Source organism: Chrysemys picta, chromosome 5, assembly GCF_011386835.1.
Source record: "Chrysemys picta bellii isolate R12L10 chromosome 5, ASM1138683v2, whole genome shotgun sequence".
Taxonomy (NCBI): domain Eukaryota; kingdom Metazoa; phylum Chordata; order Testudines; family Emydidae; genus Chrysemys; species Chrysemys picta.
This window is the reverse complement of record NC_088795.1, coordinates 15,943,946-15,971,002: the sequence shown is the minus strand read 5'-3', so window position 1 is coordinate 15,971,002 and position 27,057 is coordinate 15,943,946. Positions and strand designations below refer to the sequence as shown.

General features: G+C 42.5%; 1 protein-coding gene across 1 annotated transcript; it reads right to left on the bottom strand.

Moving 5' to 3' along the window:
* Positions 1 to 259: 259 nt before the first annotated feature.
* LOC101949893 (tigger transposable element derived 5-like) lies at positions 260 to 2,139 on the bottom strand. The gene has a single exon (XM_005311460.2). The coding sequence runs from the start codon at positions 1,533 to 1,535 to the stop codon at positions 405 to 407; it is 1,131 nt and encodes a 376-aa protein (XP_005311517.2). The 5' UTR covers positions 1,536 to 2,139; the 3' UTR covers positions 260 to 404.
* Positions 2,140 to 27,057: the final 24,918 nt, after the last annotated feature.

Here is a 27,057-nt window from a genome sequence, read left to right as displayed (position 1 = left end):
ACCAATAACAATCAAATCCTTCCAAGCCTACTTAATACTTACTTTGAGGGCTTACATGGTGTATAGGCCTCATGCTGGCCTTACAAACGGGAATTTCAAACCCTGTCAGTGTCAACCCCATCTGTTCTAAACATGAAAAAGCTATAAGGCGATAATTGGGGTCCAAAAAATTCGATCGCGATAAATGCAGGGTCACTTTATAGTGGGGTTACGAAAATTTACCATTTCAAGCCGGTCAGTTTAAGTCTTGTAAAAAAAACCAACCGTTATCCCAGCGTATTTTAAACACAAAAGTAGTCATTTAATTACATGTACATGAAAGAAACATGTGAAATCGACTATACTAATCATTGCACAGAGTGCAAAGTCAATCTGGTTGCATGACTCCATAATTTTAAATTTCATCACTTCTTAAAAAAGCTATCTAGTGTGATCTGCTTATTTGCCGCGAACTGTTGGCTTCTAGCAAAGTCAAGAATGCTTCTGAGTTGGAGGATTTTGACGCTGTCCACGTCTTGAGTTTCCAGCCACCTCAAACTGGCTTCTAGGTGCTTTACTGCCTCGGAAACTTTTGGTGGGGGAGTTGAGGTGCCATCGTCGTCATCGTCATTAGCGCCACTGGTTTCAGGCTCTGGTGGTGCAGCTTCATTCTTCCCGCTGACATTTGCAACAATTTCGTCATCTGAGATGTGTTCATATATGGGGCAGATGTCATCTGCTGAAAACCAGTTGAGAGTATCATGATGACTGTGCTCATATTCTCTGAGTGCTTCTTCGGCTAAATGTACATCGTCTTCAATGAATCTCGTAAATTCAGGCTCGTCGTCATTACCATCATCGTGTGTAGATGACAGGAAAGCTGGACCAAGACCCTTTATCCAGCATCGTTCAATGCAACGTGCAGAGATAGCATCCCAGGCTTTCCCGCCGAGGTGACAGACTTCTTTCAAGTTGAGTGACGCCAGTGATGTGTCGACGGAGGAGTTATTATCCGCTACCATCCGCTTGATCATTTCACGACAATAGTTTTGCTTAAATACCGATATGATGCCTTGGTCCAGTGGCTGGATTTCTGACGTAGTGTTCTTCAGGAGATAAGAGACTTTAATCTTGCTGTCACGACTGACAAGATTTTCCGCTAGGGGGTGGGCAGGGCAATTATCCAGCAGGAGGAGAGCTTTTTCCTCCTGCTTGAGTTTTCGCAAATGAGCCCAAACGACTGGCACAAACGTTTTATGGAACCAGTCTTCAAATATGGAGCTATTCATCCATGCATTCTTGCTGTTGGTGTATTCAAAGGGAAGGGCCTTCATATTAACATGATGAAAACATCCGGGAGACCTTGCTTTTCCAATCATCAGAGGTCTGACTTTGTGGCTTCCAGACTTGTTGACGCAAAACAAGAGAGTGACTTGGTCCTTCCTCTGCTTAAAGCCTTCTTGTTTGTGACTATCAGTCCTGGTTGCGAGGGTGCGATCAGGTAACATTTTAAAGCATAAACCAGTCTCGTTGCAGTTGTAAACTTGATCGGCCATGTAGCAACCTTCCTCCAGCAACTTTTTAAGCTCAGTTGGGTAGGAATCGGCAGCCTCTTTATCAGCTGAGCGGATTTCCCCAGACACAAGAACTTGGCTTATAGTGTGCCTTCTCTTGAATCTGTCCAGCCAGCCGTTACTCGCCTTAAATTTGGATTCATTTCCATTGATAAGGCGATCAAATTTCTCTGCTTGAGCTTTCAGAATAGGGCCAGAAATGGGAACTCCTTCTGAGCGAGCCTGGACAAACCATTGGTACAAGGCTGAATCTAGGCTTTCATCATTAGCAAACTTGACCTTTTTACGCTGTAAACCAGTTTCCTCTTCAAGAATGCAGGGTAGGCTACAGAGCGTTTCTTCTTCTTTTTTCCACCCTCGCAGAGTGGACTCGCTAATTCCTAGATCTCTAGCAAGCTAAGTTTGTTGTTTGCCCTTCTTTAGTTGATCCAGGTCGTACAATTTCTCTTGGGCAGAAAACGACTTGCGTTTGCGAACTGCTGTATCCATAACGGTAAAATATTTTTTAAAATATAGGAAATTAATAACAAGTTCATAGGCAAACACCATACACATGTACAACCTGAGAACTAAGTACAATGGGCCTGCAATGGCCACAAGTCACTTTATCCTATAAGACCGGAAGAACACGGTTTATTTATAAATGGCGTAAAAAAAAGTATTCCAGCAAAACACGAACAGTATTACAGCTTTAAAGGGGAGCCAACTTATGATCACATTATATCCGAATTCGCGTTGTTGCAGGGCGCGTTATTGCGAGGTTTGACTGTACTAGGATATAGAAAATCTGAAAAATGGACCTAAAAGGCATAAATGGCTGTATTCAGCCTTGATGTAAGTGCACGCAAGTCTCATTGATATTGAAGTCAGGAGCCATTGACTTCAATGGAAGATTTGCCCATTCATATGAGAGTAAATTTCTTGTTGAGATTACAGCCCAGATAAGGACAAGGGAATGCAGAGCGATTCACATCTGTTCGTAGGGCCATAGGGGAAATATCAATGGATGAAATGTTTGCAAGAATCTCCTTAGCGTATGTGCAATGTGCCTCAGGTGGCACATGACTAGGATTCATCACCGAATTTCGTCCCATGGTTGGATCATTAGCTTACTCAGGCCAGTACTGACTGAGAGTGCAACGTGCACGCTGCTCCATGCCCCACTTTGCAGAGAAGTCAGGAATTTGATGGAGGATATAATGGACTGGAAAATTACTTTGGTGCGGGTCCTGCAAGCTGTTTCACGGGGGTGGATCCCGTGGCCTAACTGGAGCAGCTTGCAGAATTGGAGCCTTAGATGCCAAACTGGAATCCTTTCATAGTTCTATTGGAAAAGCTGGAAATTTGGAAATTAAATAAGCAAGATCAAGGATAGAACTGAGTATCAGTTCTCTTTTTGAAGCTATATGGGTGGATCCTACAAGACTCTGAGCACTCTGACCCCAATCCAGCAAAGCACTTAAGTTTTCATTTTAAGCTTCACCTCAATAGCACTACTCACATGCTGAAAGTCAGGACCAGGCAATCTGGGACCCTAGGAACACCTCTTGCTCTTCCCCCCATGGCCTCACCCCCAGTCCCTGTCCCTCTTCTTCCAATGAGACGGGGGCAGTGGCATGGGGCCCCCTGGTAATCTCAAGCGTGGCAGTAAGGTTCCTCTCTTCACCCACCCCTAGAGAGGCAGGGGTGGCAATGTGATCAAAGATCAAAATGACTCCAGGAATTGGGGCCCTATAAGCACAAGTGTATTGTGCCTATCCCTTACCCGGCCTTGTTTACAGTTAAGCATCTGCTTAATTGTTTTGCTGGATTGAGGATAGAGTGATCAAACCCATATCTAGAGTTGGAGAGTATGAGGAAGCATGATAAATAATCTTATAAAATCACCAGTCAGCTTTATTTCCTTTGCCACTGAAATGGAATTAGATATGCAAGTATTCTGTTAATGTTGAATACTATGTTCATAATTGGCTCATGTGCACAAAATAATTATTATATATATATATAAAAATAAATTTAGATATTTAAATTCTTCTTTCTGTCTCAACATAACACACACACATATATTTTATGTTAAGACAGAAAGAAGAATTTAAAAGCCCCATAGTGGTTAGGGACTGGGATTCCTGGCTCTGACACAGGCTTTGTCTATATTCTTCGGCAAGTCATTCAGGGACTTTTAAAAAAAAAAAAAAAAAAAAAAAAACAGTGAAACCACTTGCAGAGTAAGATCCTACTCAGAATAGGGATGGCAATCAGATCCAGAATTCTTTGAGATGCTAGATAGAGGACACTATAGAAGTGCAAAGTATTGGTATTGTTTTTACTCCCATTTTAAGACACCAGTGCAGTGATCACATTGTTATATGTGGCTACATTAAGACCTAGAATATGATTCCAAGAATTATTCATACATATAACATGCAGAAGTTTAAAACGTCTAGTTTATGTTAAAATTAATTTGCTCAGATGATAATTTATTTTGATTATAAATAAATGTCCAAACAAATCTCTGCTATATCTGTCATACACTGTGATGATTGTGATTCTAGATCACAGTTCTTGTTCATTTGGTAACAAAAGGCCAAATGCTTCTCACCTTATGAGAGTTTTCTTAGTAATGGTGAAACAATACATACAATTAAAATCAAGAATTCTGTTGATATGGATAACTACTAGTGCAAAACACAGTCAGTTTCTTCATTCAGTTAAAATCTCAGGCTGGTATTATAGTTTCATTTTATGTATATTATTTAAACATTTTCTAGTTCTATAGTCAGACTCTTGATTTTGTTTTTTCCTCCCTTTACATTCCAGTTTATTCATCCTCTATTATAATTTTTATCCTCTGTCCTGCCCCCCCCCACGCTCTATATGATTTAGTCATCTCATTCTTATCAATAACCTCATCCTGACAGTCATTTTTCCTTAAAAATTTGCATGATTAAAGGTATATAACACAATTTTGATTATGTCCTTAAAATACATTTCCTCTATGGAGTCTTTCAAAGCAAATGCACCAAGCTAACCATATTAATAAAAACAAGCCCATGTCTGCAATTTTTTGAAGCTGTACCTTTTCCAATTAGCAGTTAGTGAAATATACTGCTTGTCCCCCCAAACTGTGGTCCATGGTCTGTGGAGTACCTGCTAATGGTCCATGGAAAGTTGACTGGTGATATGATGCTGACTCCCCTTATTTCCAACTGCAAAATTACTTTACAAGAAAACTGAAATACATTGAATACATTACTATTATCCTTCTATATCACTAGCTGCTATGTTTGCCACAGTTGAGGGAATGAATGGAAGGAGGTGGGGTGCAGTGCAGTGGTCAGCGCAGTTGGGAATGGGAATGAAGGTGGAATGCATGATCACAAATGGAAGTGAGGCATCCACAAGACAACCTCTGTTAACATGTTGCCCCATCCACATGCGGAAAAAGTTTGAGATCCCTGCTCTGTCTAATTTAAAACATAAGCACCATAGGTGCATGGGCTGTGGGCCATGCGGCTGTGACAATTTACATCTGTTGAGGATCTGCTCCTTGTCTTTTTCTCTGTAACGTACAGGTCCAAGGACATTAGTGTCCTTCAGTGAAGGATGATGTTATGTTTTATGTCACTTTTTTATGTTGACCTGTAATGAAGGATAATGAGTGTAGCCATTAGAGGAAGGAGAGGTTACGAGAATGAATCAAAGTATCACCAAATATGCTTAATACATCTATACAAGTTCATAAGTCACAAAAGTAAAGCTTGAGTACTTTGTTAATTTCAGTAGACTACTGACTATTGCAGCCTTCATTTATATCCACTTGAAATACACATACATTATTTAATATCAGTAAAAGAAATCCATGGTGCCACTGAAAACTGCCAGAGGCTCTGATATGCCCTGAAGCTACTTGGAACAGTAAGAAACATGGAATGGTCATAACACCTTTGAAGAGCACGTGAGGTGCAAAAAACCCATTTGTTTTTCCATCATATTCTTTTTATCAGAAGACGGCTGGTTTTGCTTTTATATCTGTTCTGTGAAATGTTTGATGACCTCTTTTATTATGTACTTTTCAAATATCAGGAAAAAAATCCTGGCACCAGCACGGCTACAACAATACTGCATTGAGCAAAGTACATAGTGAAACTACAAAATATTGTTACTAATCAGACCTAATGACAAATATATACATTTTTATATAGTACTATAAGCATTAGAAAACATTTTTGAAGCTGAGAGCCTGAGCACAACAATTACTTCTTAGCTAATCAAGAGCATCACTTTGAATGCTTTCAAGATAGGCAAAAACACAAAACAAATCTGTGTCATACACATGCATGATACCATAAAGAACCATTGGCTTAATCTTGTAAGGTACTGAATGCCCTCAGTCCCCACTGTATTCCCAAGCACCTGGTTGGAAGAGGCCTCAAATTATCATGACTTTAATTTTTACTTTACTGTATCAACTGTGGAAATTAATTTATTAAAAACTGGATTTTGGAACCTTAATAATTTGTTTTCAAAACACATTAAAAGCAGCTTTAACTATACTAAGAAAAAGGAGCAGTGTGACAAAATATATATATACGAGAACACCAGTGAGTGTGTGTGTTAAAGTTCTGTCAGCTGAGCTCAGCAAAAATAAAGAATGCTTCAGATTCACTATATAAACTGGATAGAAAGAGGATTCAAACAAACAATCTGCCTGGCTAATATTCAGGGCATATATTCACCAGGAAGGCTTTTTACATTCCAATAAAAATTGCACCATCCATTAAAAAAAACCCGCTGCCTATTTTTTTCTGGTTTTCAGTTTATAATAACAATAATAAACCTCTCTGCAGGAACTTGGGCCATCAGCTCCTCCCAGCCTTTTATTTGTTCCTAAGAAATGCTCTGCACCCAAGTCATTATTGTTTAACTAGAGTACTGATGCATAATACTGTACTAACATGCTGCTGCACTTTCCATCTTTACAAAGACTAGTGAGTTAATTCTCACCATGCCCTTGTGAGGTGGTGAGTAACATAGGTGTGCCAAGTCATGGGCACAGCCCCGGTAAACATGATTTTTGCTGACAACAGCAGACAGGCGCTAAGAGAGAAGATCAGCACTTGTAGTTGTAACTTCTGGGCTTGGCTGGCTGGCCAGCCAGCAGCTGTCTCTGCCTCTAGGAACCTCAAACTGAGGCAGGGTTTACTGTTCAAATGTTTGCACTCTAGGTTTATTTTCACCAGATAAGCATTTAAGGTGGGATCTTCAGAGGTACTAATCATTGTGCCTTACTTGTGTAATACAACATGGCTTCTTGGTGATAAGTAACAGTCAGCATGGATTTGTCAAGAACAAATTGTGTCAAACCAACCAGATAGCTTTCTTTGACAGGGTAACAAGCCTTGTGGATGTGGGGAGGTGGTAGATGTGGTAGATCTTGACTTTAGTAAAGCTCTTGGTACTGTCTCGCATGACCTTCTCATAAACAAACTAGGGAAATGCAACCTAGATGGAGCTACCATAAGGTGGGTGCAAAACGGGTTGGAAAACGGTTCCCAGAGAGTAGTTATCAGTGGTTCATAGTCATGCTGGAAGGACATAACGAGTGGGGTCCCGCAGGGATGGGTTCTGGGTCCTGTTCTGTTCAATATCTTCATCAATAATTTAGATAATGGCATAGAGAGTACACTTATAAAGTTTGTGGACGATACCAAGCTGGGAGGGGTTGCAAGTGCTTTGGAGGATAGGATTAAAATTCAAAATGATCTGGACAAACTGGAGAAATGGTTTGAAGTAAATAGGATGAAATTCAATAAGGACAAATGCAAAGTACTCCATTTAAGACAGAACAATCAGTTGAAAACATACAAAATGGGAAATGACTGCCTAGGAAGGAGTATTGTGGAAAGGGATCTGGGGGTTCTAGTGGACCACAAGTTAAATATGAGTCAACAGTGTAACACTGTTGCAAAAAAAGTGAACATCATTCTGGGATTTATTAGCAGGAGTGTTGTAAGCAAGACACGAGAAGTAATTTTTCCGCTCTACTCTGCTGATTAGGCCTCAACTGGAGTATTGTGTCCAGTTCTGGGTGCCACATTTTAGGAAGGATGTGGACAAATTGGAGAGAGTCCAGAGAAGAGCGACAAAAATGATTAAAGGTCTAGAAAACATGACCTATGAGGGAAGATTGAAAAAATTGGGTTTGTTTAGTCTGGAAAAGAGAAGACTGAGAGGGGACACGATAACAGTTTTCAAGTACGTAAAAGGTTGTTACAAGAAGGATGGAGAAAAATTGTTTTTCTTAACCTCTGAGGATAGTACAAGAAGCAATGGGCTTAAATTGCAGCAAGGGAGGTTTAAGTTGGACATTAGGAAAAACTTCCTAACTGTCAGGGTAGTTAAGCACTGGAATAAATTGTCTAGGGAGCTTGTGGAATCTTCATCATTGGAGGTTTTTAAGAGCAAGTTCGACAAACACTTGTCAGGAATGGTCTAGATCAGGGATTGGTACGCGGCCTGTCAAGGAAATCCGCTGGCAGCCCAGGACGGTTTGTTTACCTGCAGCATCTGCAGGTTCGGCTGATCGCAGCTCCCACTGGCTGCGGTTCACCATTCCAGGTCAATGGGGGCTGCGGGAAGCAGCGGCCAGCACATCCCTCGGCCCACGCCGCTTCCCACAGCCCCCATTGGCCTGGAACGGCGAACCGCAGCCAGTGGGAGCTGTGATCAGCCGAATCTGCAGACGCTGCAGGTAAACAAACCGTCCCAGCCCGCCAGCGGATTTCCCTGGTGGGCTACGTGCCAAAGGTTGCCGATCCCTGGTCTAGATAATACGTAGTCCTGCCATGAGGGCAGGGGACTGGACTAGATGACCTCTCAAGGTCCCTTCCAGTCCTATGATTCACTATTCCAAATCTCCTGGACTGTGTAATGAGCATTTCCCCCCATAATCTGGTCATTAGCCTCTGATCGTTTGTCAAATTATATCATTAGACAAAAGGAAGTCAACTGGCCTAGATAGTCCATCCTCCCAGTCTTCATGATTATGGGCCACCTAGTAACCTGTGGCACATGCCCACATACGGGAATATGGGCCATAAAGCACCCACTCACTCCCTGTGCACACTGCCCACGCTGTGGTTAGCAATGCAAAACAGGGAGAGAATCTTTCACTGGGTAGCTACCCCCCTTCTCCCCCATATAGTGTGGAGTAGGGAGCTGGCATAGGGGAGCGGGTATAGTCTTGACTATGGCCTCTAAAACATACCTGTCAGCACAGCATGGAGGGGCAAGTAAGTTGCACCAGCTAAAGTGCTGATGCAGGTTACTTCCCCGCTGGAGCAAGGGGGAAACTCTGAATCACAATTTGGTCCCTGGTTTGGCTCCTAGGAGCAGCACAGCTATGTACTGCACCTTTTCCAGGGTCCATGATAGATGATCTAACCCGAAAGGAACCTTATTGCTGAATATCATTTAGCAGGGGATGCAAATACTGCGTGTAACAAGCACAGACAGTGCTTTGTCTCATTAATTAATACAGGGAATTTTGTATCATTTCAGGAGCCAGGGAATTTTGTATCATTTCAGGAGCTAGCATCTTGATCCACAGCTTTTTTACTTCATTACTTGCACGACATGTGACAAACCTACATCTGCATTCAAAACGAGAAAAAGTTTAAGCATAATAAAACCAAACTAGACTTCAGAAATACTGGCCAAAATTTTCAAACCTAGATGCCTAAACATAGGCCACGTCTACACTACAAAGTTAAGTCGACTTCATGTACGTCTGCTTGCCTGCCTCCCATTCTCCTCATCATCATCAACAACGTCCTTCTTGTTGTTGCCCGAGGTGGCCCAGGACGCCTGGGAGGAATGCACGCTGCCTTTTGGGGTAGTAGTGGGGTCACCACCGAGAGTCACATGCAGCTCCTTGTAAAAGTGGCATGTATGTGGGGCAGAACCAAAACGACTATTCGCCTCCCTTGTCTTCTGGTACGCTTGCCAAAGCTCCTTTATTTTCACTCAGCACTGCTGCATGTCCCTTGTGTAACCCTTCTCCCCCATGTCCCGTGCAATCTTGGCATAGTTGTCAGCATTTCTACTGCTGGATCGGAGCTCTGCCTGCACAGACTCTTCTCCCCACACAGCGATGAGATCCACCACTTCCTGTGTACTCCATGCTGGAGCACGTTTGCGGCCTTGAGTCTCCATGATCAGCTGTGCTGGCGAGCTCTCCACGTTGATCAAACAAGAAATGAAAATTCAAAAGTTCCCGGGGCTTTAACAGGGGAACGGCTGACATGCAGTGGAGTTGAAAGTGCTCTCCAGAGTGGTCACAGCAGAGCACTGTGGGACACCTCCTGGAGACCAATTCATTTGAATTACACAACTCAGTTTCCACACTATCCCCATGTTGACCCGTGGATGTCAAATCAGGCACTACACCTCTCGCTGAGGTGGAGTACAGAAGTTGACTTTACTGGCCACTTAGGTCAGTGGAAGGGACTCGGTAGTGTAGCCACATACATTATTAGATTGACTTATCGTGGCTTATGTCGACCTAAGTTTGTAGTGAAGACCAGGACTTAGGTTCCTAAGTCCATCTTTTGGCTCCTAAATAAAAGTGGCCTGATTTTCAGAAGCACGGAAACTATAGGTGCTCGGCACCTTTGCAAATCAGGCCACTTTCATCTAGGTGCCAAAATATAGCTGTAGTAGACTAACCATATGGAGGATGGTTATTTATTTGTATCGCTGTAGCACATAGGAGCCCCAGTCATAGACCAGGACCCTGTTCTGGGTGCTGTTCAAACACAGAACAAAAGGATAAATCCCTACCCCCAAAGAGCCAGATATAATCATTTCTTAAAAGGATGGTTCCAAAGAAAACATTTTGGCCATTCAGACTAACCAAATTAATCCATTAAAAAAAAAAAAAAAGCCCAGCAGTTGAAATCCCCATTCAAAATCTTCACACAAACTTTGTTGTTCACAGTGAAATACTTCCCGGACTTATGGAGGCTGTCAAAGAGCTAAATAAACTTTGTCTGCCACTGGTAAGTAACTACTCTGATCTCCATCTTACTGAAGGGGAAATGTAACCGGAGAGGTTAAGTGGTATTCATATACTAAGATGATGGTTGAGGTATAGGAATCTAAATACAATCGAAAGTGACAATCCCACTGCCGCTGGGGGAATGAGTAAGTGTCAGTCAGAAATAGCATTCATGTGTCCTTGGTTCCCAGTCTGGGACTGAACTCTTACGGCTTGTCTACACACAGGCATTGTACCAATGTAATTAAATCAATTTAGAAACCAATTCAATTAAATCAGTGCAGTCCATTTGTGCGGACAGTCTTAAATCCATGTCTAACCTGATTCAGTCAAGTCAGTTCAGCTTGTGTGTGCAGATAAGGCTTTAGTTGAGACTCTTGTATGAGCAACTCACATGTGACCCAAGAGCTGTCATCTTAATAGGAAGTGGCCTGTGTTTCCTCTCCAGAAGTGAGAATGCAACCTTACAATGAAAAAAGTCACATTTTCATATACTGGTATTCTAAAAATCAGACCCAGTGAATGTTTTAATCCGTTTCAGTTAAAAAGACTAGGTTAAAAATTTTTTTTTAAATGTTCCTACGTCCAAAATTACAGCAGCAAAATCCATTCCTATGGCCTTAGGTAACATTGCTGGGAATTCTTGTAGATTGCCCAGTGAAAACCTCTGTGCAGTACAAAGAGGTATGGAAAAAATTTTCTATGAAGAAAGTTTAAAAAGACTGGGTTGGTTGCTTTAGACAGAAAATGAATGAGGGCCTGTTACTGATACACAAAATTATGAGCAGCATATAGAAGGTAATTTGGGTACTCCGATTTATCCTTTTTCATAATCAAGAACAAAACACCATTCAAGGAAACTGAAAGGCAACACATTTTAAATTAATCATTATTTTTTGCACACAATACAAGACTAATCTGTAGAACTCATTGCTACAGAATTAATGAGGCCACGGGCTTAGTTGGATTCAAAGAAGATATTTATTTGGGTAATCAGAATTACCACACTTACATCAGATACATTTAAAAATTAATAAAGGCTATAAATCCCCCATGCTTCGGACCACATCTCATGGAGTTGGGAAGAAACTTCCCTGCGTATAGGCAGGTATTTCCATAATTGTCCTCTAAATGTTTTCTTGTACCTTCCTGTGAAGCAGCTGGTACTGCTTACTGTTAGGCTTGGTCTACACTACCCCCCTAATTCGAACTAAGGTACGCAACTTCAGCTACGTGAATAACGTAGCTGAAGTCGAAGTACCTTAGTTCGAACTTACCTTGGTCCACACTCGGCAGGCAGGCTCCCCCGTCGACTCCGCGGTACTCCTCTCGCCGAGCTGGAGTACCGCAGTCGACGGCGAGCACTTCCGGGTTCGACTTATCGCGTCCAGACTAGACGCGATAAGTCGAACCCAGAAGTTCGATTTCCAGCCGTCGAACTAGCGGGTAAGTGTAGCCAAGGCCTTAGAGACTAGATGGATCACTGATTGCCTCGGACATGACAGTTTTATGTTATTTTTCCAGAAGAGACACTGGAATACTCATATAAGCGTCTAATCTATTTGCTGAGCATCTATATATGCTTTATAATTAAGGAATAACGAGATATTTTTTTAAAAATCATGAGAATGGCAAATGTACGTAGATCAGATTTTTGTTTGATCACTTATTAGGAGAAAAATGTTTTATTGTTTTCACACCTTTTCATTATAGTGCATACAGTTTGTGCAATCAAACTAAATTTCACAGTTATATATTACTTGGTTCATACTCAGCAATCCAGCAAATACAGTTTACAAAAGCATTTTCAAGCCACTATATTATTATGAAGTCATTATTTTCTGCTAAGTGGCTATTCTAGTTTGCTGATAAGAAAAACGAAAGTCATGACACAGGAAAGAGGAAGCCAGTAAATACCATTTGCTTCTTTCTGTAAATGGAAGGAAATGGAATGCTTACAGCAACTACATGTAAGTTAACCATCCGTGGTCAAGAAGTAATGATGGTGTCACATGAGGAGCCTATTAATTAGAAGATCCTGATTAGTTTACACTGAAGTTTGGGAGAGCCTTATTTTAAAACGACCTTGTTCCTCATATAATGATCCAAATCCTATTCTAAGGATATGTCTACACCAGGAGTAGGCAACCTGCGGCATGCGAGCTGATTTTCAGTGGCACTCACGCTGCCCGGGTCTTGGCCACCGGTCCGGAGGGGCTCTGCATTTTAAATAAGCTTCTTAAAGATTTTTAAAACCTTATTTACTTTACATACAACAATAGTTTAGTTATATATTATAGACTTATAGAAAGAGACCTTCTAAAAACGTTAAAATATATTACGGGCACGCGAAACCTTAAATTAGAGTGAATAAATGAAGACTCGGCACCCCACTTCTGAAAGGTTGCTGACCCCTGGTCTACACTATGAAATTAGGTCGATATTATAGAAATCAATTTTTAGAAATCGATTTTATACAGTCGATTGCGAATGTCCACACTAAGCGCATTAAGTCGGCGGAGTGCGTCCTCACTACCGTGGCTAGCATCGACTTAAGGAGCGGTGCACTGTGGGTAGCTATCCCACAGTTCCCGCAGTCTCTGCCGCCCATTGGAATTCTGGGTTGAGCTCCCAATGCCTGATGGGGCAAAAACATTGTCAGGGGTGGTTTTGGGTACATGTCGTCAGTCGCCCCTCCCTCCGTGAAAACAATGTCAGACAATCATTTCATGCCTTTTTCCCGTGCAGACGCCATATCACAGGCAAGCATGGAGCCCACTCAGCTCCGTTACCCATCTGAAATCCAGAGTAACCTCATTGACCTCCGTGGAATTAAAAACTGAAAAATGCTTTTAGAAAACTTCTGAAGAAAAACAAAGGTTGTGTAGTCAGACAGCGAAAAATCAAGACATGCACAAATAAGGCAAACATTCAACCTTTGCCCCTTTGCACACATGCATTATAATATTCTGTTTAATTAAGAGCTAGATTATCACTGGCACCACACAGCTGCACAAGGAGCTAAGGGTGTGGGAGGGGGACAGGGTGAGTAAGGCCCTGCCTTGTACAGGGTATTTGTACGTTGAATTGCAGCGTGAGATGGAAATATACTCCACACAGATACTACTCTCCCCTCATCCTCTGTGCAGGAAGGTGGGAAAGGACAGGGTAAGACTAAGCAAAGCTTTGACTCTGACCCCACAATGTGCTGGTCAGCATAACTGCACCTGCATGCGGCGTAATGGTCACTGCATTTGTATAGACCAGGGGTCGGCAACCTTTCAGAAGTGCTGTGCCGAGTCTTCATTTATTCACTCGGATTTAAGGTTTCGCGTTCCAGTAAAACATTTTAACCTTTTTAGAAGGTCTCTTTCTAGAAGTCTATAATATATAACTAACCTATTGTATGTAAAGTAAATAAGGTTTTTAAAATGTTTAAGAAGCTTCATTTAAAATGAAATTAAAATGCAGAGTCCCCCGGACTGGTGGCCAGGACCCAGGCAGTGTGCGTGCCACTGAAAATCAGCTCACGTGCCGCCTTCGGCATGCGTGCCATAGGTTGCCTACCCCGGTATAGACCCAGCATTGTTTACTTCCGGCTCAGAGCAGCAGGGGAGACCCCTTGTGTGTTGGAGCGTAACAATCTGCTTCCTGGACATCTCCCTGCTCAGGGCAGAATGCAAAGTGACAATCTAACCCTGAGTAACCACATGCTTTTTCAAATACTCGAGTACCTTTTTATTGTGTACTTTTAATGTTCCTTTCTGATCATGACACATGGAGCCAAATCTTGCTCTGTTACCCTGGTGTAAATTCAAAGCAATTCCATCCAGATTAGATGCTAGGGGAGATTTTCAAAGGCACAAAGGGGAGTTGAGCTTGCACAAGTGCAAGGTGGCAAAGTTAAGATTGAAAGCTCACCCTAAACTATGGGTTTCTTGACTTTTGTCTGCTAAATAGCCCAGCTTTGATTTTTCACAAACAGCTTTTTTTTGCCAGGAATGCCTACTGTGAATATATGCAGGTGTACATGCAACTCTGTATGTGAGTTAACATTGCTATGAGAATCTTTGCTTTTTAGTATCTTAACTTCTCGGGCTGAGAGCAATGCTATATATGTTCAAACTTAATATTGTGTTACAAAGGTTTTCCTTTTATTATATGTAATTGGAATATGATATTCATTAGGTAACATAGAGAACTCTACTAAGACATCTTAGAGTACCTGATAATGCAGAGTACAGGGACTTAAAAAAATTCCATCTTAAATGTTATCAGTTGATGAAAAGAGCTTTCATTTCAATTGTTAACATACGTTCACCAAGGCTGGCTAGCAAGAATTTTCATTTTTTATATTTTTACTTGTTCAAATTGCAAAGCTACGAACAATTCTACAGCCCATGTAATAGAGGGAGGGCAGAAATACAAATTGATACAGGGCTTCATTACACCTGTATGACAGAAGTCACAGATATACGCTAGGGCTCTATAATTACCTTAGGAAATGGAATAAAAGGCCAAAGCACTGCAGATGCTCATACAAATAATCCCAGTGAAGTCAGTGGCACTACCCATGTGAATAAAAGCTACTTGTGAAGATAAGGATTTGCAGGATCAGGCCTTGTGGGAGAGAAGTCTGTTTCATCCTTTCACTGCAAATTGTCAATCCTTGGAAAATTCATTCCAAGGAGATGGTATTTCTAGGGGTGAAAGTAATTTAAAGGATTTACCAGTAAGCCGGAGTCCTAAGTGGGGCGTGGCCTCAACCGGAAAAGGCGTGGCCTCAACCGGAAGAGGCGGGGGCTTTCAAGATTGAAAGGCCCTGGGGCTCCAGGTGTGGCTGGGAGCCCCAGGGCCTTTAAATCACCCCGGAGCTATCAGCTGCAGAGGTGGCTGGGAGCCCCCGGGCTCAGGGGTGAATTAAAGGGCCCGGGGATCTAGCTGCGGCGGCGCTCCGGGCCCTTTAAATTACCGTGGGAGCACTGCCGCCACTACCCTGGGGCGGCAGGGCTCAGGCTAGGGCTGGGGTAGCGGCGGCAGGGCTCCGGCAGCGATTTAAAGGGCCTGGGGCTCCCCGCAGCGGCTGGCGCCTTGGGCCCTTTAAATCACCGCTGGAGAAGCCTGTCCAGTCCAGCACGGCATTCCGGCTCTTGCCGGTACACCGTACCGGACCAGACCGGCTTACTTTCACCTCTGGATGTTTCCATTTATGGAATGCCACGTACTCTGCTTTCTGATAGAGCAGAGAACATGATAGAATGAGGGATCAGTCTGTACATTTCCATATTCATTGTGTGTATGTGATTAGAAAAGTTAGAACATGGTCCAAACTTGGCTGAAGGACAGATGCGTATCCCTAGACAGTGACATTCTGTTCATGACAGACAGCAATGACAACATTGCTAATTACATTGAGCATTGTTATTTCTCCCAGAGACTATTTCTGGGATTCAAGGCTGTTCTTTAATAGCAAATAAAAAACATTGTTCATCTGAAATTTAAATAGAGACAATTTTGAGATAAATGGAGACAAGGGAGCCCATAAATGCTCCCTGTCCTAGTCATATACATTCATTAATGCCGTTGACCAATGTGACAGATGATTGAATAAAATAATCACATGATTTATGGTATGTTCTGAGAAGGCACAGGAAGATGGGTTTAATGATGGGTCTTTAGTACAGGAACTAAGACCGGCACTAGGGTCAACTGTGCCATTTAGCAATTAACCTGCGTTGAGGCTGATATGCAGCCATACCATCCTAAAGGGAGCCCTTGGAGGCAGCCTACCACCACTTATGGGGTGCAAGTTGCTTCCCTGGGCTGTCAGTCAGCTCCATTGGCCAGTATGTAGAGGAGTCGAGGCATGGCCCTGCCTCCTGCCCTCTTTTTTGGGGGGGGTATTGTGTAACCTGGAGGGAGGCGGGAGAGAACTGTGGATGCAAGATATGAGCAGCTTATGGCTGGCCCTGAGTAAGCATCCTGCAGCTAAAGCCAATAAAGTGGGTAACAATCAGCACATACTTCAAAGATTACGGAGTAGAACGAACATCACCACATAAAAAGTAACCACAGAAGAGTGCATGAATCTATTGTTGAACTGTACTCTGCAGTTATTAACGGAATGTACAACAAGCCTGAGGACAACACACGTGAAGACATCGTTAAAACAGAAACTAAGCTTGCCTGTCATTGATCAAACTGATAATAAGAACAGGCTTGATGTGCTTTTGAAGCACATGCAGAACCCACCATATGTGTACACAGCTGTAGAATAACTTGTATGAGATATTGTATATGAAATAGTAGATCAGAGGTGGGCAAACTATGGCCCGTGGGCCACATCTGGCCCACAGGACTGTCCTGACCGGCCCCCAAGCACCTGGCCCGGGATGCTACCCCCGGCCCCTCCCCCACTATTTCCCCTCCCCCGCCGCCTCAGCTCACTTGCCCCGCCGCCGGCGCAATGCTCTGGGCGGCGGGGCTGTGAGCTCCTGGGGCAGCGCAGCTGCAGAGCCGCGGCCTGACCCGGTCTCTGTGCTGCGTGGTGGCGGCGGCAGTGTGGCTGGCTCCAGCCGGGCAGCGCGGCTGTAGCACTGCCAGCCACCGGTGCTCCAGGCAGCGCGGGAAGGGGGCATGGAGGGTTGGATAAAGGGCAGGGGAGTTTGGGGTGGTGGTCAGGGGTGTGGATAGCGGTAGAGGCGGTTGGGGGGGGGAAAAACAGGAGGTTGAATGGGGGTAGGGGTCCCGCGGGGGCCATCAGGGAACAGGGGAGATTGGATGGGGCAGGAGTCCCAGGGGGGCAGATAGGAGGTGGGGGCCGGGCCACTACCCCCTCCCCTAACCGACCCTCCATACAATTTAGGAAACCCGATGTGGCCCTCAGGCCAAAAAGTAGTAGATGCACCTGTAGTAGATGATATTTAAAGTTTATTGTAATGCACAAAGGGGCAGAGATTAGGTTGTACAGCTAACCCTAACATTAACATTTCCTGGGTTTTTTAGCACTTTACTACACAACTGTAACATCAGTGTACACTCCCCAGGGGCCTAATGCCATTGTCATTCAAATTTCAAATAGCAGTATCAATTTGCATATCCAAATTCCATAAAAACACTAAACCAGACTCTACCACACTTACTCACACTAAATGGCACCAAACCTTATTTTACCAATGGTCCCATTGAATGCAGGTAGTAGAATCTGGCTTTAGTCAATTGACACAAGTGTTAAAGGAAAGGAAGTCTTAACATCTCCTGAATGCTGCTAATTATGCAGTACTCTAACCTGGAGGAAATGTTTTCCTGACCTCAGATGATCCAGTTATACTTTGAAGGATTAATAGCTTTAATGATTTTGTGTTAGCTAGTATAACTGCACTTGCTGTTCTTTGTTGATACCATTTTTGTATTTTCATTACTGCAATTATAGTAGCTGGTGAAGCTCCCATTGCCCAATTAAGCCTACAATGATTAAACCAGGCAGTAAATCTAAAAAAGTGTCCCTGTGTTCTCCCTGTCCCATATTAGCTGCTCAAATGGAGAATTTTAAACTGCTAGATCAAAACAATACCAGTTATTTATTTTGTAACATCACACACCAGTCCATGTTAGGCAACTAAAGAAACCACATTGAAGAAAAACAAGAAACAAAAGTAGAAAGAACAGCATAATACTACATTAAACATTTAAAACAGCTCACACTTACTTTCTCCTCTCTGCGCTTAGTGCAGCATTATATTCATTCTCCCTCAGCCATCTCTCCATAGTCTACAAAGAAAACTAAAGCTTTGTTACTCTGTAGGAGTCAGTAAGGGTTGCCTGAAATGGCCAAAGATTGTAAGTATCTCTTTGTTTGCTCCCTTTCTAAAATATGGTGAGGTTCAGGGCTTTTTAAATATTTTCATAATTTCAAACTAGAGGAGTGAGGTGTTGGTTTCTGTGTTTTCCATCCTATGACTTTGATCCTGCATGGAAGCCAGTGGGAGTGGAGAGTGCCCAGCACTTTGCAGGATCACACCCTAACAGTCTAATTTCTTATGCAGCTAACCCAGTTCTGCTCTCACATGCACATGCACAGCTCTAATTGGCTCCCTGCCTTGAGAGCTGTATGCAGAGGTAGCTGAGGGCAAACCTGGGTCCTGTCAGCTGAAGTGGCCATTGCTACTGATGGCATGTGCTGTCATTTTGGACATTCTCTCCCCCCAGCATGTGTTATAAGCTTTTCTCTGCATTTCTTATGATGAGTTTCTGGAACGGGATGTACGGCCAGATCCTCAGCCGTGGTAAACCAGCTTAGCTCTATTGACTTCATTGGAGATGTACTGATTTCCATCAGCTGAGAATCTGACTGGTTGTTTTGAAAGCTCCATTAACATAAAACAATCCCCCAGGGCTCATCTATCTACAGGGTAAGCCTGTGCTAACACAGATCAGTGCATGCTCAATGAACACAAACTAAGAGAGCAGCACTGCATCTGCACTCCCAAAATGCTCACTCCTCTGCCTGCACAAGTCTGAATCTGACTTCTCAGTCTCGGGTTGGGTGGGGTGGGAGCAATTGTCTTCTGAAAACAAACACAAAAAGCAATGTTGATTCTTACATACCTTTGTTTTGTTTAATAACAGACTTACCCAAGCAGTTTTCAAACCAGCAACGTTCAAGCCTATGCCAAGGAGCTTATCGGGGGACAACCCCTACAAAGATCCGAACAGGCCTGAGAAGGAGCTGAGGCTTGGGCGTGCACTTGCAAAGGAGCGGTGGAGCTAGGAATGCGGGGCAGACTCCTAGCAGGGGCAATGGCCTCTCTACAGAGAAGCAGCAGGGTTTAGTTGAAAAATTGGAGAAGGTGTAACAAGGAGCCACAAAAATGTTTTGATGGCTGGAGAAAATGCCTAACAATGAGAGACTTTAGAGAGCTCCATCTGTTGAGCTTCTCAAAAAGCAGATTGAGAAGTGGTTTGATTACAGTGTATAAGTATCGTCACGGGGAGAAAGTACTGGGTACTAAGGGGTTCTTTAATCTAGTGGAGCAAATCATAACATGAACCGCTGGCTGGAAACCGACGCCAGAAATTCAAACTGGAAATAAGACATACTTTTTTTTTTTTAAACAGTCAGGGTGATTAGTCATTGGCACAAACTACGAAGAGAAATGGTGGTGGATTCTCCATGTCTGGATGTCTGCAAGTCAAGACTGGATGCCTTTCTGGGAGATATGCTTTAGCCAAACCCAACTTATTGAACTCAATACTGGGATAACTGGCATGCAATATAAGGACCTGTGCTAGACTGGAGGTTAGACTAGGTACTCTACCTGCCCCTTTTGGCTTTAAACTCTATGGTAGGGCACTAGACTAGGACTCAGTAGACTTCTGTTCTATCCCCAGCTCTGATGTGTGAACCTTAGGCAAGTTATTCCACCTCTCTTTCCCCTCCCAGCCTTTGTCTATTTAGAATTTTGGAGCAGGGGCCTATCTGTTACTACATGTATGTACAGTGCCTAGCATGGCTGGGGTCTGTAGATGCTACTGTAATAATACTAGAGTTCATTGAGCCTACACAGAGATCTGTGCTAGCAGCAAGCAGGGCTGTTTGCTTTGAGCTATCCTGCAAAGAGTTACTTCCTAAAATAACCTGATTTGAAATGCTTTTAAAAATAAACAGAGAAAAAGGTGTTCATCGTTAAATGAAGAGATGAGCCACACCATTCTATGCACTCTCATGCCCTCCCCATGGGTTCATAATTGGATCCCATCCATACGGTCTTCCAAAGTAAACTCATTTGTTCTTTTATGACTGGTAGGTTTCTAACGTGGAAGCCTTTCTGATCTCATAGTGTTTTACTGAGTCAGCAATGATGCTTTCTCCCAGTGGGATGGCATGTGTCATATACGCTAGGACGCTTGATCTGTTCTGTAAGACTTGGGTCCAGCTTTCCTGGACTATTTTAATCACAATCAATAGAAATGAGAGCCCTGCAAAAGCTGCATTTCTAGAATGAGGCAATAAATGCATTCATTCAGTGTGCTTTGCCAAAACAGCCCATAGTATCTTGGAATGAAAAGACTCTTGTCCCTATGAACACAGACAATCCCAAGCGCAGACAGGACGGTTTTGCCTTCCAGGGGAAAATGCCTTTTTTTTTTTTACCATCAGGGGAAAGCACTGTTGTTGTTAAGGCAAACAGATTTATCAAAGCAAATAATGAGGATGCTTATCCTGGTTTGTGGGGGAGGAAGATGGGCTGTAGATGGGGTCAGGAAGGTGTGCATAGAGGATTTGGGGAGCTGAGGTGGGGAAGAGAAAAGTGCACATCCCACCCTCCAGAGCCAAGTAATTCCCCATCTCGTCTTCCTCACTGTCCTCCTCTCTCCTTTTGGAAAACATACCTGAGGCATGTTCCCATAAAGGGATTCTGGGGAAAACCATCATTTGTCCCTCTGTGTCCCCTCTCTTTTTTTCTCCCAATCCCAGTCCCATTATTGAAAAGCCTCCCTTGCTCCAAATTTATTTTATTTCTTCCTTGTCTCCTACTGTTTCTGTGCTCCCTCCTCTTCCTCCCGAGCTTTTTGTTCTCAGATTTTTCTATGCTTTTGTCTTCTCCCTGCACCTCCTCAGATTCTCCTCTGCTTGTCCCCCCTGCCTCCCTGTTCCCATCCTGCCGTGCAATTATTTCCATCTTTCATTTTCCTTTCCTAGTTCCCTCCCTTCTCTCTGCCCCTTGGCATAGTTGGTGGGTGGTATTGCTGAGCTGCCTGTAGACTGTTCACTTGCTGCTCCACCCACACTGCTCACCTGGGAGAACACATACGCGTAAGGAATGCAGAATCAGATCCTTAGTCTCTGCTAAGATGAAGCCGAAAGGAAATTAAAGTAGGAGAGATGACATTTCAAGAGAGGCATGCATACTATTCTTATTAACTAACTAGAAAGACATAGATTTGGGACTCCATAGGCAGCTTTAAATTCTCCCACCAAAGTTCGTGTTCACAAAAGTCCAATGCACCAATCACATGTGAGGCACTCCTTTCCAATGTGTATAAACATACCATACACCCACAGATGGGAAGATGGTTTAAGCCTACCTTCCTTGCTCGATCACCAAATTAATTAGTCACTTCTTACTCACCTGCAGCAAAATTTCTGCTGGGAGTTTGGTTTTAGTGGGAGGGGACAAACAGGGCTCTTTAATGGATATTTACGGCCAGACTAAAACAAAGCATTTTCTTACCAAGGCAAAATGATAACACATATTTTGGTTAGATTCTGAATGCAAAGCCTCTATCAAATCTAAAGATTTCAGCTACGCAGTTTTATAATCTGAAAATCATCCCTGAAACTGTCTTTTATATGAAAAGCAACAGAGGGTCCTGTAGCACCTTTAAGACTAACAGAAGTATTGGGAGCATAAGCTTTCGTGGGTAAGAACCTCACTTCTTCAGATGCAAGACTTGCATCTGAAGAAGTATCAGAGGGGTAGCCGTGTTAGTCTGAATCTGTAAAAAAAATCTCCTGCCTCTGGAGATTTCCATTACTTGCATCTGAAGAATTGAGGTTCTTACCCACGAAAGCTTATGCTCCCTATACTTCTGTTAGTCTCAAAGGTGCCACAGGTCCCTCTGTTGCTTTTTATCTGAAGAAGTGAGGTTCTTACCCACGAAAGCTTATGCTCCCAATACTTCTGTTAGTCTTAAAGGTGCCACAGGACCCTCTGTTGCTTTTCACAGATTCAGACTAACTCGGCTACCCCTCTGATACTTGTCTTTTATATGTCCCCTGTGTCAAAACAATCTTACCCATCCAGGGTGTGATGTTTCCAGCTCTTCCCTTGATCACAAATTCTCTGACAAGGGTGGATTGAAAAACAAAGTTTCATATCAGTGAGTTCTTTTCATGTCTAAGCGAAAGACATTTTTTTCCTGTTACTACCTGCACGGTGGCTGCATCGCCATGATGGAAGTTCATCATGCTTTCTGATAGGCATGAGTTGAAAAATGGGGAAGCAATGTGGCCAAGTGGGTAGAGCATTGGACTGGGACTCAGAAGACCTGGAATCTGTTGCTGGTTGTGACACTGGGCAAGTCACTTTACCTCTGTGTGACTCAGTTACCCTATGTGTAAAATTGGGATGCAGTTTGTAAAGCACTTTGATATCTCTGGAGGAAAAGAGCGAGGCCGTATTATTAAGATGTGGTGATCTTTATCTCCCTTTGGTACAGAGCTAAATCTCTGAAGACCATTTAGTCACAGTGTCATCTGCTTTTTGAGAGCAATAGGATGTGATTTGTTCCAGGGCAACGTGTTTTCTGAAGCAGTTGGTGCCTGCTTTCCAGATGGGCTTTGCATTGGGCATCCATACTGTTAGGATATACTTAGACAGCACTGGCAGCAACAGGAAGGTGCTGATGTGCTTATTTGCATGTTTTACAATGTCTTAATGGGATCTGCCAGATTTTCAAACAGAAATTGTCTGTTCTGTATGCCAAATATTTCTTAAAGAAAAAGTACTCCAAAGACTTTGCTTTTTGCCTGATTTTCTGGTAGCAGTCACTTGACCTGCTTGAAAGGAAGCGGAGTTTAGAGTTATATTAAGGAGCTAAGAACTATACAAATCTTCCCCCCCCCACCCCCTTCAATGTTAAATAATGCAAATAAATGGCTGGCTAAATAAATTAACCCTTCACATTTAACACACTGCATGTCAGCCATTCTTCACGTTATCTGTTCTCCTCGCTACCAATATCAAGGAAGATAATTATACATGGGATTTTTCAAAAGCACTCACTACCTTGTCCAGACTAGGATTTCAGGGTGTAATGGCATGTGTTAACATCACATCTTAAAATCTTAGCCTAACCATGCCCACTGTTGGCCTTAATGGTGACTTCAGTGGGAACAAAGTTAAGCCTACACCAAGGCTTCGGAAAAGCCATCTTACATGACAAAAGATAGCGTTTTTTTAAAACCTGAACAAAGAAATGTGCTGTAGCAACAGAAGCATAATGTCACGTTGGCACAAAAATGCGAACTGCAATTATTAGGGTGTGCATGCATGTTGGAGTGAGAAATGTGGCGTTTATTTACAACACAAAAACAACCCCCGAGAAAATAGATTAAGAGCAGAAAATCCAAAACATATAGACAGTTCCCCATGGACAGAGGCTTTTGTAAAGAAAAAGGCCAATAATTAGTCTTAACACTTTAGACACCTAAATAAATATGTAATTTTGATATTAAAAATATTAAAAATACACGATTTAAAGTAAACGAATATTTTCCTCCCACTTACAGGCTCAGCTCTCGATCCCACCAAGCGCTGAGCAGAGTTGTAAAGTGCTGATTCTCCTCAGCTCCCATCAGAGTCAGGAAGAGCTGAGGCTGCACAGGACATCCTAGAAATGCTCCGTGCCTTACAGGATCAGGTATTAAGTCTGAATTGAGAGTTTTGTGTTTCCCTGTCCCTAGCTGATCACATCACTGACACTGACAGCACTGATGGGGACATTTCCCTTCTACCTTGTCAACAACAGAAAGTTACACTGCTTTAAACTGAAGTGGGTTTTAGCCCACAAAAGCTTATGCCCAAATAAATCTAAGGCTTGGTCTACACTGGGAGGGGGGCTCGATCTAAGATACGCAACTTCAGCTACGAGAATAGTGTAGCTGAAGTAGACATATCTTAGATCGACTTAGAATAACTTACTTCGCATCCTCGTCGCGCGGGATTGACGGCCGCAACTCCCCCGTCGACTTTGCTTCTGCCTCTCGCCAAGCTGGAGGTCAGCAATCGACAGGAGAGCGATCGGGGATCGATTTATCGCGTCTACACTAGATGCGATAAATCAATCCCCAATAGATTGATCGCCACCCGCCGATCCGGCGGGTAGTGTAAATGTACCCTAAGGTGCCACAAGGACTCCTCGTTGTTTTTGCTGATACAGACAACACGGCTACCCCTCTGAAACCTGCTTTAAACTGAATTAGTTACACCAGTGCTAAAAGCTGCATGGACACGCTTATTTCATTTTAAACCAGGCTTGGTTAGGTACACCTTCAGTCTATTAGGAATTGGTTTAAACTGAAATAAGCCATTCTTAAACTGAAATAAGAGTGCCACAGAGATTTGCACCAGTTTAACTAAAATGGAATAAAGTTAAACCAATGCAACTTTCTCATGTGACAAGGCCATTGTCAAAACTTCCATTTATTTCAATAGGGCATTTGCATTGTCATCTGTTGGAAGGTAACCACCGAGTTACCCTCCAACAGATGACAATTCAAATTTAAGGAGTAAATTTTTAACAGTGAGAGTAATTAACCATTGGAACAATTTATCAAGGGTTGTGGTGGATTCTCCATCACTGACAATTTTAAAATCAAGATTGGATGTTTTTCTAAAAGATCTGCTCTAGGAATTATTCAAGGGAAGGTCTCTGGCCTGTGCCATATGAGGAGTCAGACTAGATGATCACAATGGTCCCTTCTGGCCTTGGAATCTACGAAAAGTCTGAATTTGGCAGGTAAGTGACATTTTCTTCAGGAAAAAAATAGGTAAAAAAAAATAAGTTTCAAAATATTGATGGAATTTCAAGTTTAAACAAAACTACACTTCTGCAAAACTTTGTGAACACGTCTCATATTTCTTTCATATCTCAGTGCAAATAAGCAAGCCTGATGCAATGTCAAAGGAACTAACAGAAATCAGTTCCCTAGTAGAGGTGATGAACAAGACAAAGTCAAACCTAAGTGCACTGGAAGCTGTCAGGACACTTTAAGGCAGGATATTCTATTATTGGTGCTTTTTAATGCCATATTTGATTCCATTTGTATTACAAAAATCAATTGTGTCAGGATGCAATTACAACACAGATGTGGTTACCAAATTGCCATGCCCAAGGCTTTAGCACAATTCAGCAGTTAGGGACAAAATTAAAAACAGTTCAGTCCCATATACAGTGCGAGGTGGAATCATTTTTAAACCAAGTTGGGGACACCTGTGTTGTAACCAGAGGTCCTGATATTAGTACTGCCCATGTTAAGCACTCTTATCATCAAGAGTTAGGCCTCCCCAAGATCACGAGATTGACTTTAAACAATGATATTTAAATATATAAAGGTACAGGTTCCTTTATTTGGCTTTTGGGTTTTGAGCTTTTCAGGTTGACTCACTTCACTTTATCAAGCTTTTCTCTGCACAGATGTGGGATAGAAATTTACCTTTTTTTTTTTTTTTTTTTTTTAAATGAAAGCTGAGATTCTCACATACGCATATGACTTCAGGAGGTGGGGCTTTAAGAAAAAACACTAAATGTTACATGACTGACAATAAAATTAACAGAGTTGGCAACATTGTTTATGGCTGATGTTTGAAGTGTAGAAAACCTTTGAGTCTTGCAGCTCTTGGTTTAGCCAAAGTTCCACTTACTTGACATCAGTGGGAGTTTTGCTTGAGTAAGGACTGCAGGATTTGACGCTGTATTTGTCATACTGAAGTATATGCATGTATTCTGTTTATCACTTTGAGTCATCAGCTGTTCAAAACAGCTTTTTTATGAAAGCTTGGAATTCCCCTTTAAAGTATGGTGAGGGATGCATGCATTGAAATAGCTCATTTTTCTTCCTCTACACTTTTCTCACTTCCACATTGTGCATTCTGGTAGGCTTGATCAGTTCATTACAAAGCAAGGCTCTCTTGTGGAATTATAAAGTTTTTGGAGCCGATTCTGATCTCACACTAGCGTTAATTCAGAGTAACTCTACTGAAGTCATGGAGTTATTCTGGATCTATACCAGTGTAAGTGGGATCAGAGTCTGATCCAAATTCTTTTGCACTTTGCAGAATTCTGCAAATTATTAAAGATTGTAAAGTTCTTGGAAGATTAAAAGTATTCTTATGAGTACTATTATTTATTCTTATTTACTACATCTAAAATTCAAGTTCCTACTCAGAGTAAGTACTATGGGTCAAATTCTGCTGTCAGTTACATCAACATAAATCTGGAGTGACTGCACAGACTTCAACAGATTTACACCAGCATAACAGAGAACAGAATCTGGCATAATATGTTTCCAAAAGTATCATTGCAGAAGACTTTCGTACCATTTTTTTTCTGGTGAAACAGAACCTGCCTTGAATTATGTCTTTTCTTATCATACAAGATGAATATCACACGTTCACCCCGCTATGAATAGTCAGAGTCTGAGTCTTTTCTCACACTACTTGTATTCTTGCTTCCAGTGGAGTTGTTCTTGCTTTATACTAGTACGAGTGAGAGAAGAATCAGACACTCAATCGTTAATTCTTTTGTTTCAAGGATAAATGACTGTGTTCTGCTGCTTTCCCCATGACTTATTCCAGCAGTCAGGCTGCCAATTCAAACTGGCTCAGAGTCAAGGCTTGACAGAGCAAAAACAACTGAAAAATAGCAACACTACATCTAGCT